We start from the raw sequence: 16,298 nt of genomic DNA, 5'->3' as shown, positions 1-16,298 counted from the left end.
GTACAAGAAAAAAAAGATATATAATGAGAAATTTCAAAAATAATCGTAAGAAATGTAAACAATAATATTTTTTTATATTAGGTATTATATAATATATTATATAATAATATTATTTTATTTTTATATTATATTATAAAAAATCGTTAAAAGTATAAAACCTTGAAAAACCATAATCTCTTTAAAAAAAGTCGTACAACGTTATACATTAAACCATTTTAAAGGTAATTGATTTCTATTCCTATTACGTGTACCATTGCATATACCTAAAGTTACGTAGAAAAAAGTTACAAAACAATATTTGCGAAATAACAAGGAAAATTGCCGAAAATTGCTGTGAGTGGCGAACTTTAAAAAATCATATTTTGAAAACTGTAAATCCTAATTACCTACACTAAACAACATTTTAAAGAAGAAATGTGTAGGTTTTTTTTCTGTGAAGCAATGTCTATACCTATATCCTCGTGGACAAAAGTTATGGGACAAAAAACAAAATTTCTTTCTTTTGGGTTTCTTTGTGCTTTTTCTTTTGAATATATTTTTGTAAAAAAAAGTACCATTGACTTTAAAAAGTGATATTTAGATAGAAAATTTAACTAGAAACAATTTTTATGTAGATATGTTTGTACCACAAGTGCATAGAACTCACCCTAATGTAACCTGTGCCCAGGGACTAATTCACCCATTTTTCAAAAACGCACCACTCTAAATGGTAGCACTCCGCGGTTTTTTCATATATAGGTGTCCATTGACCATATGAAATAATAAAACCCCGTTAACGTTGTAGTTCCTTTTAGCTATCTTATTTTGAATATAATCAATAGCCTATATACAACCTGTCCGAGATTCTTATGTCAGGGACATCTTAAAAAATAAGAGTGAATAACAGTTTTGTTTTCTTAGACCTCCTCCCCCTCAATAGTTAAAAGTTCTCCTAGACCTCCTCCCACTAGTTAAACAAAATGTTTTTAAAACTTTTTTGCAACTTAGTACTTTTTCGATAAGCCAGTTTTTATCGAGAAATCTCAAGAAAATCCACGACATATTTTTAAATGGTTGAATAAGATTATAGAGACCTGGCAAGAATATGAAAATTTATTTATAATTGGACACCGTTATGCAACAAGGAACCAACTAACATTTTTTCGAAAATAGAGTTATTGGTTCGTACAGACTGTAAATAATACGATTCACGTTATGCAATAACGAACCAAATGTTCCGTTACCTCATAGGCATTTACTGGACGGTAGAACCATATTGCAGATTAATAAATTCGGTTGTACATATTTTCAATGGCGAACCAAGTAACTTTGGTTCCTTGTTGCAGAACAAAGACCAAAAAATACACCTGAAATAAATGTCTTTATGCCTTTAAAATAAAAATAAAGATTATTAAAGACAATGAAAAATAGGATGTTGTTAGAAAACAACAATTTCATTTGGAACAAGGTGAATCACGAAGAAACAAGAAAAGAAATTAAACTTGATTTAAACAAAGCAATAGAAGACGAAAAACGCTTCCTTATGCGTATATAATTGCGAAATTTACGCAGGAAAGCAAGAAATCAACTTTTCATTTATAGCTCGTAGAAAGGCAGGCTCAAGGTGAAGCTCAAGAAGTGGGGTCTTGTTGAAAAAAAAGTAGGAGCAACGACACAATAAGTTGGTTTAAAACCAAAGAAATTTAATTATGTAAAGGTAAGCCTTATTTTTTAAGACGACACGACGCGACGTACCGAGACAATGACGAGTATAAAGAGGTAAACATAAAAAGGGAACAGGAAGAGAACCGTCAACTGGGTCACTGTTTGTCACGTATTTAGAACCATTGCGGTTTAAAGAAAAGTCAGTTTCCGAAGCAAAACTTCGGAGAGTGACAAACTATACAAGTTATCTTTATTTAATTCAGTACACCACGATTAATAGACCAGGGTAATAAGCTAGAAATAGACCATGTTTGGGACACTCAAAGATCCAGGTAGCTGACTACTTTTTCAGTTATGGTAGACCTATAGGAAGAAAACCCACCTATTTCCTGCCTAGAGTTCGCGTCCGTTTTTTAATTATTAACAATTTAGTGCAAAAATCGCAATTTTTTCGATTGTTTGCACCCCATTCAAAAGTTAAATAGTTGACATAAAATTACAAAATTCTATTTTTTAGAACGTTGAAAAACCTTCAGAATTCCGATTTTTGAAAGTTAAAAAGTTAATTTGTTGCTACGCAAACTGCAAAATAAATGAAAATCGTTATTTGTTAATAACTTTTACTAAAACTAACGTAGAACTTTAGTGTTTTACCCAAAGTTGGGCATTGGGGTACTTGGCAAACCCTCAAAATTTGAGACCAATCCATTAATTAGTTTAAGAGTTATTATGTTTATCCCAGAGACCTTTATTTTGCAATAACATAAGACAGAACATAATGAAGATAGGGCAATTCTGCGTATGTCAAATGGATGTAGAAAACTTATGCTATCAAAATGTACTAAAAAAAAAGATAAAAAATTATCTAGTATAGTTAAAAATCTTAATGACAATTTTTTTAAATTTTGTAGTTTATAAACATTTAGAATGACTTTAAAAATATTGTCCGCAGAAAAAATCCTTTTACATATTAGAACAGCTGGTATTTTACACGAATTTCTAAAAATGCAGTTCAATTGATGACTACTCGTGGTAAGTAAAGGGAGAGCTGGGAGCCGACAAATGCACGAGTTCAAAAACTAAAAAAGGCAACTTAAAACTACTATCATTTTCTATATCTCGTGATCTACTAAATATATTTTGACCGTTATTTTTTTAATTTGCATGTAATTTTGCTGTAAATTACAAATATGCAATTTGTCTAGACATTTATTAATTAATAAACAGTTTTATTTAAACAAATTTGTTTAAACAATTTTTGAAAAAAATTTTGTTTCCCGAAAATCTATGATTCATGATCCATGATGATCATACTATCATTATTAATCACAGAAAAAGTTAAGGTATACCTTAATATAAAAAATTATCTTCTATAAATAATTATGTAATAAAAATAATTTATTTATTAAAGTGTAAGTGTACTTTAACTTTTTCTACGATCATTAATGATATTATGTTTAAAAAAAGATAGATTTTTGTAAAAAAAATATTTTTTCAAAACATTTTAAACAAATTAGACTGTTTATTAATTAATATATTTATAAACAAATTGCATATTTGTAATGTACGTAGAAATTACATACAAATTAAAAAAGAAAGATTAAAATGCATTGAGTTGATCCGGAGATACAGAAGATTGTATTAGTTTGAAATAGCTTTTTTGGTATTTTAACTCGGCGGATTTGTAGGTTTCCCTAGTAATCGTTTGAACTACATTTTTGAAAAATCGTAGAGGGTGCTGTGAAAGTACAATATTTGTGCACATTTTTTAAGAAAAAAGACAAATCCCATTCTTTAAACTAGCATTAATTGGATTCCTGAATTATTATAAACAAATTAGCTGTGAATTAAAAAAAAACATCAGGCTAACTTTGTCCCAAGTCAGCCCAGGCTAATTTTTTTTATTCGAAAATTCGTGTTAAAATACTAACTTTTCGAATGCATAAAAAGATTGTTTATACGGGCAAAATTTTTAAAGTTATTCTAAATGTTCATAAATTACAAAATTTCAAAAATTTGGCATTTGGATTTTTGACTATATTAATTAATTTTTTATCTTTTTTTAATATATCGTCGTCTTGGAAGCCAACTAGTCTAACCCACAAATTTAACAAAATGAGCTAAGTTCACAATTTTTTTTAGAATCCACTGAATAATATGGTGGTCATTAAATCTAAGCCTAAAAAAATTTTCTGGGCCTTATATAGAAAATTGTTAATAATACCAAGCCACATTGACAAAAGTGATGAAAAATTCTATGCTGCATCGTCTTGTTTGCCTCCAAAATAAAATGCTTCATCGAATAAATATTTCAGTGATCAACTAGCCCAAGCGCACTTAGAATGGTTGACCACTGCCACATCTATTGTACTGTGAGATAAGACTCGATTAGACTATGTACTTCTAGGAAACATAACAACATTCTTGTGCGATAATCATCAAGTGTCTCACTCGGTCCTGCACAAATGCGTAAGATAACACTGACTGACAAATTTTTAACTGTTAGTTGAATGCTATTTTATGTAGAGTGAGTAGTGAGCAGTCTGTTTTTCGTATCTATATTAAGTTTTACTACAAGTTGTAAGTTTTGGTTTTCAAAAACAAGAATAAAACATGAATAACAGTTCAACATGGCATAGATCTGGCGCAAGTATCATTAGGTCATCTCGTGTGAAAAAGATGGTTGAAGCAGCTTTATCACGACAAGAAAATGTTCCTGGTAAGTAGCTGTTTTATTTCCTAAATCAATAAAAAAAATATGGAAACTCTGGTTTCTTAATTATTACGAAGATGTATTCTATAGTACACATTAAAATTATTTTTACAATGAATCACAATTTGTCTATCGGTGGAACGTGGGGTGAAGAAAGAGGACCACAGAACCGGCTTGGATCTTTAAGCAAATGAAATGACTTGATGATTAAATTTGATATATGAAATCTTCGTCTACACATTGCATATCATTTAAGCAAAATAAAGAGCATGATAATAAGGAACGTGTATTTTTGAAAAATTCGCATTTTATTTACAAATGTTGAAAAAATTTAATAAAAACGATGAACTTAAAAAAGCTACATACTAATAAAGTCATTCACGTTTCAATAAACTGCGTACATAGGAAATCAATCATTTTACGACTTCCGAAAAGGGACTTTATTGTTACATTGTAAAATAATTTTAATGTCTACTATAGCTGTATAAATTACACTACTAAAGCCAGTATTTGATTTTCAGGCCCAGAACAAAGTGAAAGAGTAACTGACTTCACAGTATTGCAGAATGTTCTGTCAGAGCGAAACGAGGACTTTCAGAGTAAGTTGAAAGTTCATTTCAATACCTATAGTTCGTTCAGTACTATTCCATTAACATTACTAAGACTAGCGTTTCATTTTCAGATCCAGAACAAAGTGAGACAGTAACTAACTTCACAGTATTGCAGAATGTTCTGCCAGAACGAAACCAGGATTTTCAGAGTAAGTTGACAGCTCATTTCAAATCTATAGTTTAATCAGTACTACGCCATTAACATTACTAAGACTAGCGTTGATTTTCAGACCCAGAACAAAGTGAGACAGTAACTAACTTCACAGTATTGCAGAATGTTCTACCAGAACGAAACGAGGACTTTCAGAGTAAGTTGAAAGTTCATTTCAATACCTACCTATAGTTCGTTCAGTACTATGCCATTAACATTACTAAGACTAGCGTTTCATTTTCAGATCCAGAACAAAGTGAGACAGTAACTAACTTCACAGTATTGCAGAATGTTCTGCCAGAACGAAACCAGGATTTTCAGAGTAAGTTGACAGCTCATTTCAAATCTATAGTTTAATCAGTATTATGTTATTAACATTATTAAGACTAGCGTTGATTTTCAGACCCAGAACAAAGTGAGACAGTAACTAACTTCACAGTATTGCAGAATGTTCTACCAGAACGAAACGAGGACTTTCAGAGTAAGTTGAAAGTTCATTTCAATACCTATAGTTCGTTCAGTACTATGCCATTAACATTACTAAGACTAGCGTTTCATTTTCAGATCCAGAACAAAGTGAGACAGTAACTAACTTCACAGTATTGCAGAATGTTCTGCCAGAACTAAACCAGGATTTTCAGAGTAAGTTGACAGCTCATTTCAAATCTATAGTTTAATCAGTACTACGCCATTAACATTACTAAGACTAGCGTTGATTTTCAGACCCAGAACAAAGTGAGACAGTAACTAACTTCACAGTATTGCAGAATGTTCTACCAGAACGAAACGAGGACTTTCAGAGTAAGTTGAAAGCTCATTTGAATACCTATAGTTCGTTCAGTACTATGCTATTAACATTAATTAACATTACTAAGACTAGCGTTGATTTTCAGGCCCAGAACAATGTAAAACAGTAACTGACTTCACAGTATTGCAGAATGTTTTGTCAGAGCGAAACGAGGACTTTCAGAGTAAGTGGAAAGCTCATTTCAATAACTATAATTTGTTCCCTATTATGCCATTAACATTACTAAGACCAGCATTTGATTTTCAGACTCAGAACAACGCGAAACAGTGACTGACTTTACAGAAGGTTCAAAAGGAGCAGATTCGGACCAATCATTTGTAAACCAAGAGCCTAGCGTATCACATACTATTCAGGAGACATCACAGTCTTCATTATCGTCATGTTATGTCTCCAACAGCGACAAAGACACAAACCAAAGACACAAACCAATGAAAATGTTGCTGTAACTACTGAAGAGAGCTCGACTAGAAAACGCAAAAGAAACCCAAAAGATTGGAAAAGAAACAAGCAGAAAAAACTAAGAATGATGGAAAAGAATTCGAGAACCGAGCTGGAAGGAAAATACCTGCTAAAACGCTGACACCAGTCAACTGCAAATGTCATTATAAATGCAATGATAAAATATCCCACGAAAACAGAAAGAAAGTACTCGAAGAATACCTAAAAATGGAATGTGAACAACTAAGGTGGAGTTTTATTGCAAAATGTGTGTCAAGTATGCCCGTGAAAAGGCGATATCAAGGTGAAGCAGAATCTAGACGAAATAACACATTAGCTTTCAGCTTAACTGTAGATGGAAACAAAATCCAAGTGTGCAAAACAGTTTTTTTGGCCACACTAAATATTTCTGCTCAAAAAGTTCGGACGGCACTATCAAAGAAGACGCCAGAAGGCACTACAGAGTCAGACCGGCGTGGTAAAAAGGAACCACCAAACAAAAAAACAGAGAAAGTCAAAAATGTTATAAGAGAGCACATAAAATCACTTACAGTCGTGGCCTCCCACTACTGTAGGAGCAGCACTAAAAGGCAGTAGCTACAATCTGGTTTAAGTGAAAATAGGTTGTACCTGGATTACGTACAATTTTGTAACGAAAAAAATGTGCAAGCTGAAAAGGCAAGTTATTACAAGCACATTTTTACATCAGAGCTCAATTATGGATTCTACAAGCCAAAAAAAGACCAATGCGATTACTGTACACAGGTGAAAAATATGCTCCCAAATGATAAAGATAAAATTATAGATGAATACAATCTACACCTAACAAGAAAAGATGAAGCCAGACTTCACAAAGAATAAGACAAAACAAGAGCAAAGACTGACCATAGCTTCATTTCTTTTACGATGGATATGGAAAAAATGCTACTATCTCCCAGTCTACAAATCGGTCAGTTATACTATAAAAGAAAATTAAAGACATTTAATTTCACAATCTATAACCTCGGAACTTCTGAAGCAACCAATTATATGTGGCATGAAGGAGAAGGTGCGAAAGGATCTTCGGAGACTGCCACATGTCTATGGAAACTTGTTTCAGAATTAAAGCCGGAAGTTAAGGAGATAACCTTCTACTCTGATACCGCCACTGGTCAAAATAGAAACTCGATCGTTTCTGCGATGTTTCTCCGTGCTGTAAGGGATTTGTCTATTGAGGTCATCAATCAGAAATTCATGGAGTCAGGTCATTCAGAGATGGAGTGTGACAGCGTTCACTGTGCGATAGAATCGAGAGGTCGAAAAATCGATGTATTCACTCCGGAGGGATGGTACACTGTTGCTCGCACGGCAAAAATATCGCAGCCTTACTACAAAGTAACGGAACTGCATCATACCGATTTTTTAGATTTTAAATCATACTCTACAAAAGTTATAACTAATAAGACTAAGGCTGAGGATGAAACTATGAACTGGCTCCATGTAAAATGGTTTCAGTATCGAAAATCTGATCCAGAAGTAATATTCTTTAAAAAACAACTCAGCCAGGAAACTTTTCAATCACTAAGAATACATCGACGCCGGCGAAACAACCAACACGATGTAGCTAAACTCTACAGTAGAAAATTGAAGATTGATTCCTCAAAGCTGAAGGACCTGAAACAGTTATGTGTGCAAGGCAGCATACCTTCTGCTTACCATGCATTCTACAACAGCTTGGAAGAAGGTCAGGAACCTCCCACAGACAATAATTCCGAAGACGAGAAATGTTATACCTAGTTATACTTGGATTTAATTTTAGTTTTTTTTTTAATTTAGTTATTATCAAAATACCTAGATACTATACTTAGATTTAATTTTAGTTTTTTTTTAATTTAGTTATAAAAATACCTAGTTACTATACTTAGATTTAATTTTAATTTTTTTTAAATTTAGTTATATCAAAATAAACTTGATTTAAAAACATACTCGATTTTCACTAACAAAAAATTTGATCACCATGTTTGCTAAATTCCCAATTTCGTTCATTCCTGTAGTGGCCAAAAGACCTATGCGGTATAGTCGAATAGTGGAGTAACCAATTACATTAATAATGTCGGCGGTCAATAATACTAAGCAACTAAACTCTCACATTTTATTAACAATGTCATTATGAACATTACTATATGATAAGTTTGACCATAAACAAAGTATGTTGTGAGTTTTAACTTTCTATAGCAAAAAATTAACTTGTTATGATTAAAAATGTTCGGTTTTCAGCACGCGAAAATCTTTAATCGTCGATTTCTCCAGTTTGTACTATTGTGTGTTAGACTTATTGGCTTCTAAGACGACGATATTTTGATACTACCACTCTTCTACTTTCATTTGACATACTCGAAATTGTCCTATCTGTAATATTTTCTGTCTTATGTTATTGCAAAATAAAGGTCTCTGGGATAAACAAATAGAATAACTCTTAAGCGAATTAATGCATCGGCCTCAAATTTTGAGGGTTTGTTAAGTACCACAGTACCCAACATTGGGTGAAACACTAAAGGTCTAAGGTAGTTTTAGTAAAAGTTATTAATAAATAACAATTTTCACTTATTTTGCAGTTTGAGTAGCAACAAATTAACTTTTTAGCTTTAAGTAATCGACATTTTGAAGGTTTTTATATGTTCTGAAAAATTAAATTTTGTAGTTTTATATTATCTATTTAGCTTTTGAATGGGGTGCAAAAAATCGAGAAAATCGCGTTTTTTGCACTAAATTGTTAATAATTAAAAAACGGACGCGAACTCTATGCATAAAACAGGTAGGTTTTCTTTCTATAGGTCTACAATAACTATTAAAGGTTCCTGGATCTTTGAGTGTCCCGAGAAAATCCTTATTACCCTGGACTATATACAGAAATACAGATTTCGAACCAGACGTGGATTGTTAATGTAACATTTAACAACAAAGACCCAACTGATTTTTTCTACCATAGGTCCATAGGAGATAATTTTTCAGTTATTTATTTTATTATTGCATTAATACCCATAAGTTATATTAAAAGTGTTTATTTTTGTGTCGTTTATTATTATTTTTATATCCAAATAATTTATTAACAGAAATAAAACGTTTTTCTTGAATATCTCCAAACTAACTTACTGTCAATTGGTTCCTTGTTGCATAACGGGGTCCAATTTACATTTTGCTAAGCACTCAAAAATTTTTGAACATATTAAAAAATAAGCAGCATCTCGATAAAAACTGGCTTATCTAAAAAGTACTAAGAAGCAAAAAATTTTTAAAAACATTGTGTTTAACTAATGGTACCATAATAAAAATTTAATTGGAACGTACACAAACATTTGGTGGGTTTAAGGGAACAAATCTTCCATATAATTTTAATGGGGTGCACAAATTTCACTGTTAATTTTGTTAAGATATTCCTGCCATAAGAAAGCCACATGCCCATTTTACTATAAAATCTGTCAACAGTTTTCGATATAATGGAAAAAATGAATTGGCATTTTGACATTTCAAAGGGCCGTAACTTTTTTATGTGCAAATTTGTACTAAGCTAAGTTAATCGAACCATTTTTGGTCCAAGAATACGTGATTTAATTTATGATGTACCTTTGTGAAAAAAATATGTGTAATCAGCGTATAGTATAAATAATTCTATATGGTAAATTTTGTTTTATTTCATCTAATAGAAAAACATTATGAACAAGTTAAGTTATGTATATTTAGTATATTTACTTATTTACCACTTTTTTCGATGGTTCTAACAGTGGAAAGTGATTTGAGACATGCAGCATTGTATCTACTATTCGCAATTAGGTAAAAGGCATAAAATAGAGAATTCGTAAGATGAGAAGATAAAACTTTTCCCCCTAAGCCTAGAAGGTGTTTTAAATAGTTTAATAAAAACGCAAATTTAGATACAGTTCGACGTAACGGAGCTAAAATTAAAAAAAAATGAGTCATACATACCTGTTAAGTTTGAAGCATATGCAATGCTACAGAGAAAAAAATATTCAAATAATTGTATAGTTCTCATAATAAGGGGACTACGATTACTAAATATGCCTGAGAGTTTATTCCATGATGTTATATATTTTCACAATTATCAGAATTTTTTATCAAAACAGATATGATAATTACACATATATCTCTATAGTTGTAGCATCTCATCCAGGGGATTATTTGTGAGATAATTAGACGTTTTGGTGATTTAACACAATTAATACGTTAAAAATATGGGATATGGGGTTTGTAGATATATATTCCCAATTAATGCAAAATACTGAGATCCCCTACCACTTCTTCTTATAATCAAAAATGGCTAAAACTTTCTTATTTTAATTATATCCTATAAATATATCACTACGCATTTCGATTGAAGTGCACTTTACTATCCTCTCAATATTAAGCTGTGCTATCTTACACCAGGTGTTTTATGAAATATGACAATTTTTTTATAAAACAGTGTCTCTGACATTATTATTGGGTAACCTTTTTTTGTAACACAATTCGATATTTTATTTCCTGAGACATAAACACTTCTCTTGGAACCATATTCTGGTATTTGTGGCTCCTATTACTTGCAAACCAAACGAACGATGAATGAAAGAAGACCAGGTGAAGTCTAAAAATTGCACTTCACTATCTGTCTATTCAGAAAGGCAAAATTTCAAGGAATTTTTGGTCCGTATACTCAGATATGAGTAAACTAATATAAAATGAAGATGAGAGAACTCAATTCGTTTAGAGAGGACCATAAACGCCCTTACGTACGTTTCAGCCTCCTAAGGGATCATCGGAGGGGTATATACTCGTAATTATGGTTACCTCTGAACGAAGTGAAAAATAGTCAGTCTCCCAATGTCGAATTACAACAAATAATAACAGAAATAAACAGTTATGAAATGCTTCAAAATGCTGCTAAAAATAGAAGAACTTAATCCTGACTATCTAACATATCACCTGACAAGACAATGTACGGTGGATGCCTACAAAGAAACACGCAACACCTTTAAGAAGACAAGACTACCAAATATTTTTAACCAAATTTAAAGTAGTTTATACAGGTACTATCATAAGACCACCGACCAGCGTCCATACAATTATTTAAATAAATAATAAATAAAATTTAACTTATCATGTCTTAAACGAAATCTTGTTACCCTTTTTTTAATGTATGAACATTTCTATAGAAATGCTCTTTTTAATGAAAATTAAGGAAGCCATTTATCAGAAAAATGGGAAACGTTTTGAGTGTTTAACATTTATCCTAGTATTTTAAACGTATACTGTTTTAACAATGTTTAACAATGTGAAATAAACATAATATACTGTTTTAACAAATTTTGTTTATGGATGGAGTATTCAAATACTTCAAAGTATTGGAATTTTATTTGATCGGACAAGAGTAAATCGTTTTGCTAAAGTGCATATGCAAGATAACAAGTAATACCTAACAAATACTCAAATTGGATAACAAGGACATTCATATTTTATTTTTAAAATTACTATTTATAGTCCAGAGAAATAAGATTTTTCTCGTGACACATCCCCCTCCAGGCCGAAAACAAATTTGTTGAGTTTTATGGACATACAATAATAATCTTTATGTTTCCTATACATAGTTATCAACAAATGAAGATTAAAAACGGTAAATTTTCGTTTTTTTCGTCTATTACCAAAAAGTGAAGCATTTTAAACAAATTTGACACTAAGAAGCTTATAAATCATATAAAATACTTCAATGTGGCGTTCACTGAATATACACTCTGGGCCAAAATTAACGGGCCACCTTAAAAATAGGTAATTTTTGATGTCTTATTTCTCCTAAACCTGTTGTCCAATTTAAGTGATTTTTTAATATGTTATAGCATTATTCCTTGACAATATCGTTATAATAATATTGTTCCTAAACAGGTAGATTTTCATTGTATACAGGGTGTACGAATCAAACTGTGTTTTTTTCTTAAAGTTTGCATCACCATGTGGAATATTCTAGTATTTGTAGAATACTGAAATTAAAACCTAACTATAGCCTCATGCTTTCTCAACATTTTGTTTCTTGATTGATTCGCTTATGTTAAATAATAAAAAAGTTAGGTGCTTTAATAACTAGACATGTTTTTTATCAATACAGGGTGTTTTAAAAAAAATTTGGAAAATTTTAAAGGGTAATTCTGCATGAAAAAATATTGACAGTTTGCTTTATAAACTTATGTCCGCAAATGCTTCGTTTCCGAGATAGGGGTTGTTAAAATTTTTTTGACAAACTGACGACATATTTATTACTTTAAAACCGGTTGAGGTATGCAAATGCAGTTTAGTGGGTTTTATGACGTAGTTATTGCATATTTTTTGGCATACAATTAAGCATTTAATATTCAGCATTGGCGCCCATACGGGTAATATGAGCCATCATATGAGCTATCATATTACCCGTATGGGCGCCAATGGTGAAAATTAAATTCTTAATTGTGTGTCAAAAAATATGCAATAACTACGTCATAAAACCCACTAAATTGCATTTGCATACCTCAACCGGTTTTAAAGTAATAAAAAAATCGTCAGTTTGTCAAAAAAATTTCAACACCCCCTATCTCGGAAACGAAGCATTTGCGGACATAAGTTTATAAAGCAAACTGTCATTATTTTTCATGCAGAATTACCCCTTAAAATTTTCCAAAATTTTTTAAAAACATCCTGTATTGATAAAAAACATGTTTAGTTGTTCAAGCACCTAACTTTTTTATTATTTAACACAAGCGAATCAATCCAGAAACAAAATGTTGAGAAAGCATGAGGCTATAGTTAGGTTTTAATTTCAGTATTCTACAAATACTAGAATATTCCACAGGGTGATGCAAACTTTAAGAAAAAAACACAGTTTGATTCGTACACCCGGTATACAATGAAAATCTACCTGTTTAGCCACAATATTATTATAACGATATTGTCAAGGAATAAGGCTATAACATATTAAAAAATTACTTAAATCGGACAACAGGTTTAGGAGAAATAAGACATCAAAAATTACCTATTTTTAAGGTGGCCCGTTAATTTTGGCCCAGAGTGTATCTATACTAATTTGTTGCTTAGAAAATTGCAAAATAAGTCATATATTTTGAGTTTTTATAAATATTTATAATTTATTTAAAAATTGGGTTACAACCTTCTTATTACATGGAATGCTGAGACTTCTGGTGCCTAAATTATACTCTAAATTTCAAAGCAATTGGTCAGACAGTTTACAAGTTTTTAATTTGTTTATCCCAAATTATTTTTTTTGCAACAGTATAAGTCAGAAAATGATAAAGTTACAGTAATACTACGGATAGTTTATGAAAGAACAATATTTTTATTATTAATTTTATTTAATAAAAATGACAAAAAATTATTTTAAATATTGCAAAATTATTTTGCAGGAACATGTCGATTTTTTGCTTATAAATTAGAATAACTTTTTAACCATTACCCGTAGAAAAATTATTTTTACTGATTTAGAAAGAGATAATTTTTTTACAAATTTAGAAAGAGAAAAATTGCCCTAGAACAATAAGGGACGAAGTTGGCCCCCTTTTTAATTCACAGCAGCTTTGTTTATAACAATTAAGAAATAAAATTAGACGCATTTAAAAGAGGAAATGGAAACGGGGAAAGGGAAATCTATTTAAAACTTATAAAATCAGCTACAAAATTGTACTATCAAAATCGTTGGAGAAGCTCTAAAAGTGTTGCAAAATAAACTTGGTCTATAATAAACGATCTTCGAAATAAAACTCACACAGATTATAGCTATTTGTATAACAAGGGAGGAAAGTGTAACTTTTCCTCCCGAGAATGAAGTTTACTGCCCGACGCGTAGCGGAGGGCAGTAATCATTCAAGGGAGGAAAAGGCACTTTACTCCCATGTTATACATATGGGTTTTCCACCTTCCTCAAATAATAAGTCATTTTTTCATTTTTACTTAATTTATTTATGTAACTAACCAACAAAATTTATTAGAACTAAAACAACAAGTAGGTACAATATAACTGTCAACTGTCAAATATAAGTCAAATTATTAATGTAAACATTGTTAAATCAAAATAACAATTTACTGTTTTTTACCATTCTGCAAAATACAGGATGTTTTATAAATAAACGTTAAAATGTATAGATACTTCGTAATAGAAAATAGATATTATACAGGGCGTCAATAAGTTATATTTCATGAATGAAATACCATGACGTCAGTTTTACTTTTCCTCCCTAGGGAGGAAAAATATTTTCCACCCTAGGGAGGAAAAGTACAACTTTGCTCCCTACAATCAGGTCCGGAAAAGTATACTTTCGGTAGAGGTAGGTGGAAAAACATTTTCCCTTCCAGACCCAGAAAATCTAAATGAATACTTTGTTAATGTGAGTAAAAATATAACATCAACTATTGTATCACAACAAGATCCCATTTCCTATCTCCCTAATTCAGGAAAGGTCTCGAATTCATTCTTTATAAGACCGGTTGATAAATCTGAACTAATCAAAACAATCAATAGTATCACAAGCAAATCTTCCTGTAGTGTACCGATGGACTATCCATAAAAATTTTCTCAAATATCCCAGACAATGTGTTGGGAGTCCTCATCTCTCTAATTAATGATTCTTTTGAGAACGGTAAATTTCCAGAGTGCCTAAAGACGGCCATCATTATTCCTCTTCATAAGGGTGGTGAAAAATCAAATGCCTGCAATTATAGACCTATTGCATTACTACCGGTACTCTCCAAAATTATTTATGCCTGGTTGCACCAACAGATCTTAAGCTCCAGCTTAGCTAAGCTCTACTTATAGATAGGGCCTCCTTGAGTATCACTTTCGTTGCACCATAATTCTAGATTCTTACCTTATTATCAATTATATCTATTATTATATTATGGTATTCTTATTGTAATATAAAATTAACATGAAGTAAAACTCCCTAGTGTAGTTGGTATATTTAATAAAAATTATAAAAATTTTTAAAAATCCAAACGGATTACGTTTAAAACGTTTTCGGACTTATCAGTCCATCATCAGTGAACCTAAAAGTAAGTAATCTCACTTAGTAAAATTGAAAAGGGTGAAATTTTGAATGTTAAAAATTGAAAAGTGTGGTTACGATTACTTACTCTCTGTCCTTGCTAAATAGCCACAATGCCAAACACTGGTCAAGATGTATGTTCTAACTACATGGTGAAATCTGATCTACAATTTGGCTTACATTGGATGCCAACGGATTAGTACTAGGAACATGATGCTCTACTCCATTAATTAAGAGATTTTTTTATAATTAGGTCTACATTGAACTACGTTTAGTCTGTCAATGATTTAGAAGGAAGTTGAAATACTTCAAATGTCAGTAACATTGACATCCAGGAAAGGGAATTTTTAAGGTATTAACCAAGGTCAAGATCCAATGTGGTTACGGAAATTTAAGTTTAAGACTGTGTTGGAATTTTAATTTTTAATATTAGAATTTAAAATTTACTATTTTTATAAAAATATATTACAACCATTACCATAAACTTGACTATAAAATTAAATTTGATCGAACTTATTGTCATAATATGGTAATGAAAACAAAATGTAAGATAGAATTATTGGTTAATGAAAGTTAATAATTTTTTGGCCTAAATAGCCTTGTGGGTGAAAGTTAAAACGTTGAAGTGATACAACCGTTGTTTAGTGTGTATAGAAATATAAATTTGTTAACTGTAATGTTGGTTGTATAAGTCTAGTAAGATATTGATTCTGTATGAAATTAACCAATTAAAAAATTTGGTGAGAATTGAGGTAACTGATATAAGATTGTTAAGTGAAAAATATAAATAATTAAATATATATTTATATTTTTCACTTAACAATCTTATATCAGTTACCTCAATTCTCACCAAATTTTTTAATTGGTTAATTTCATACAGAAT

The 16,298-nt window shown here is 31.0% G+C and overlaps 2 protein-coding genes across 6 annotated transcripts in view; one reads left to right on the top strand and one right to left on the bottom strand.

Annotated features, from left to right (window-relative positions):
• Window positions 1–10,566, bottom strand: part of LOC114341582 (polygalacturonase) — a 111,020-nt gene extending 100,454 nt beyond the window's left edge. The window contains exon 1 of the mRNA XM_050641777.1: window positions 10,329–10,566. Coding sequence (XP_050497734.1) covers window positions 10,329–10,395 — 67 coding nt within the window. The 5' untranslated portion in view covers window positions 10,396–10,566. The remainder of the gene's footprint in view (window positions 1–10,328) is intronic.
• Window positions 3,778–6,392, top strand: LOC126878885 (uncharacterized). 5 transcript variants are annotated; one of them, XM_050641778.1, is made up of 10 exons: window positions 3,791–4,363; window positions 4,879–4,956; window positions 5,040–5,117; window positions 5,199–5,276; window positions 5,364–5,441; window positions 5,523–5,600; window positions 5,684–5,761; window positions 5,843–5,920; window positions 6,013–6,090; window positions 6,174–6,392. In XM_050641778.1, the coding sequence occupies exons 1-10, from the start codon at window positions 4,258–4,260 to the stop codon at window positions 6,371–6,373; spliced, it is 930 nt and encodes a 309-aa protein (XP_050497735.1). In that variant the 5' UTR covers window positions 3,791–4,257; the 3' UTR covers window positions 6,374–6,392. The 5 variants fall into 5 exon arrangements, with proteins under 5 accessions (XP_050497737.1, XP_050497739.1, XP_050497738.1 ...); XM_050641780.1 differs by lacking the exons at window positions 5,199–5,276; window positions 5,364–5,441 and having other exon boundaries at window positions 3,778–4,363; XM_050641782.1 differs by lacking the exons at window positions 5,364–5,441; window positions 5,523–5,600 and having other exon boundaries at window positions 3,778–4,363.
• Window positions 10,567–16,298: the final 5,732 nt, after the last annotated feature.

This window comes from Diabrotica virgifera, chromosome 1 (genome assembly GCF_917563875.1).
Source record: "Diabrotica virgifera virgifera chromosome 1, PGI_DIABVI_V3a".
In the NCBI taxonomy this organism is placed as follows: Eukaryota; Metazoa; Arthropoda; class Insecta; order Coleoptera; family Chrysomelidae; genus Diabrotica; species Diabrotica virgifera.
This window is presented reverse-complemented; position numbering and strand designations above follow the sequence as displayed.

Excerpts from the sequence above, each read along its gene's own strand:
- LOC126878885 (XM_050641778.1), top strand. The coding sequence starts at position 4,258 with ATGAATAACAGTTCAACATGGCATAGATCTGGCGCAAGTATCATTAGG. Across the intron at positions 4,957-5,039 it reads GCGAAACGAGGACTTTCAGA|ATCCAGAACAAAGTGAGACA; the intron begins GTAAGTTGAAAG and ends TTTCATTTTCAG. Across the intron at positions 5,442-5,522 it reads ACGAAACCAGGATTTTCAGA|ACCCAGAACAAAGTGAGACA; the intron begins GTAAGTTGACAG and ends GTTGATTTTCAG.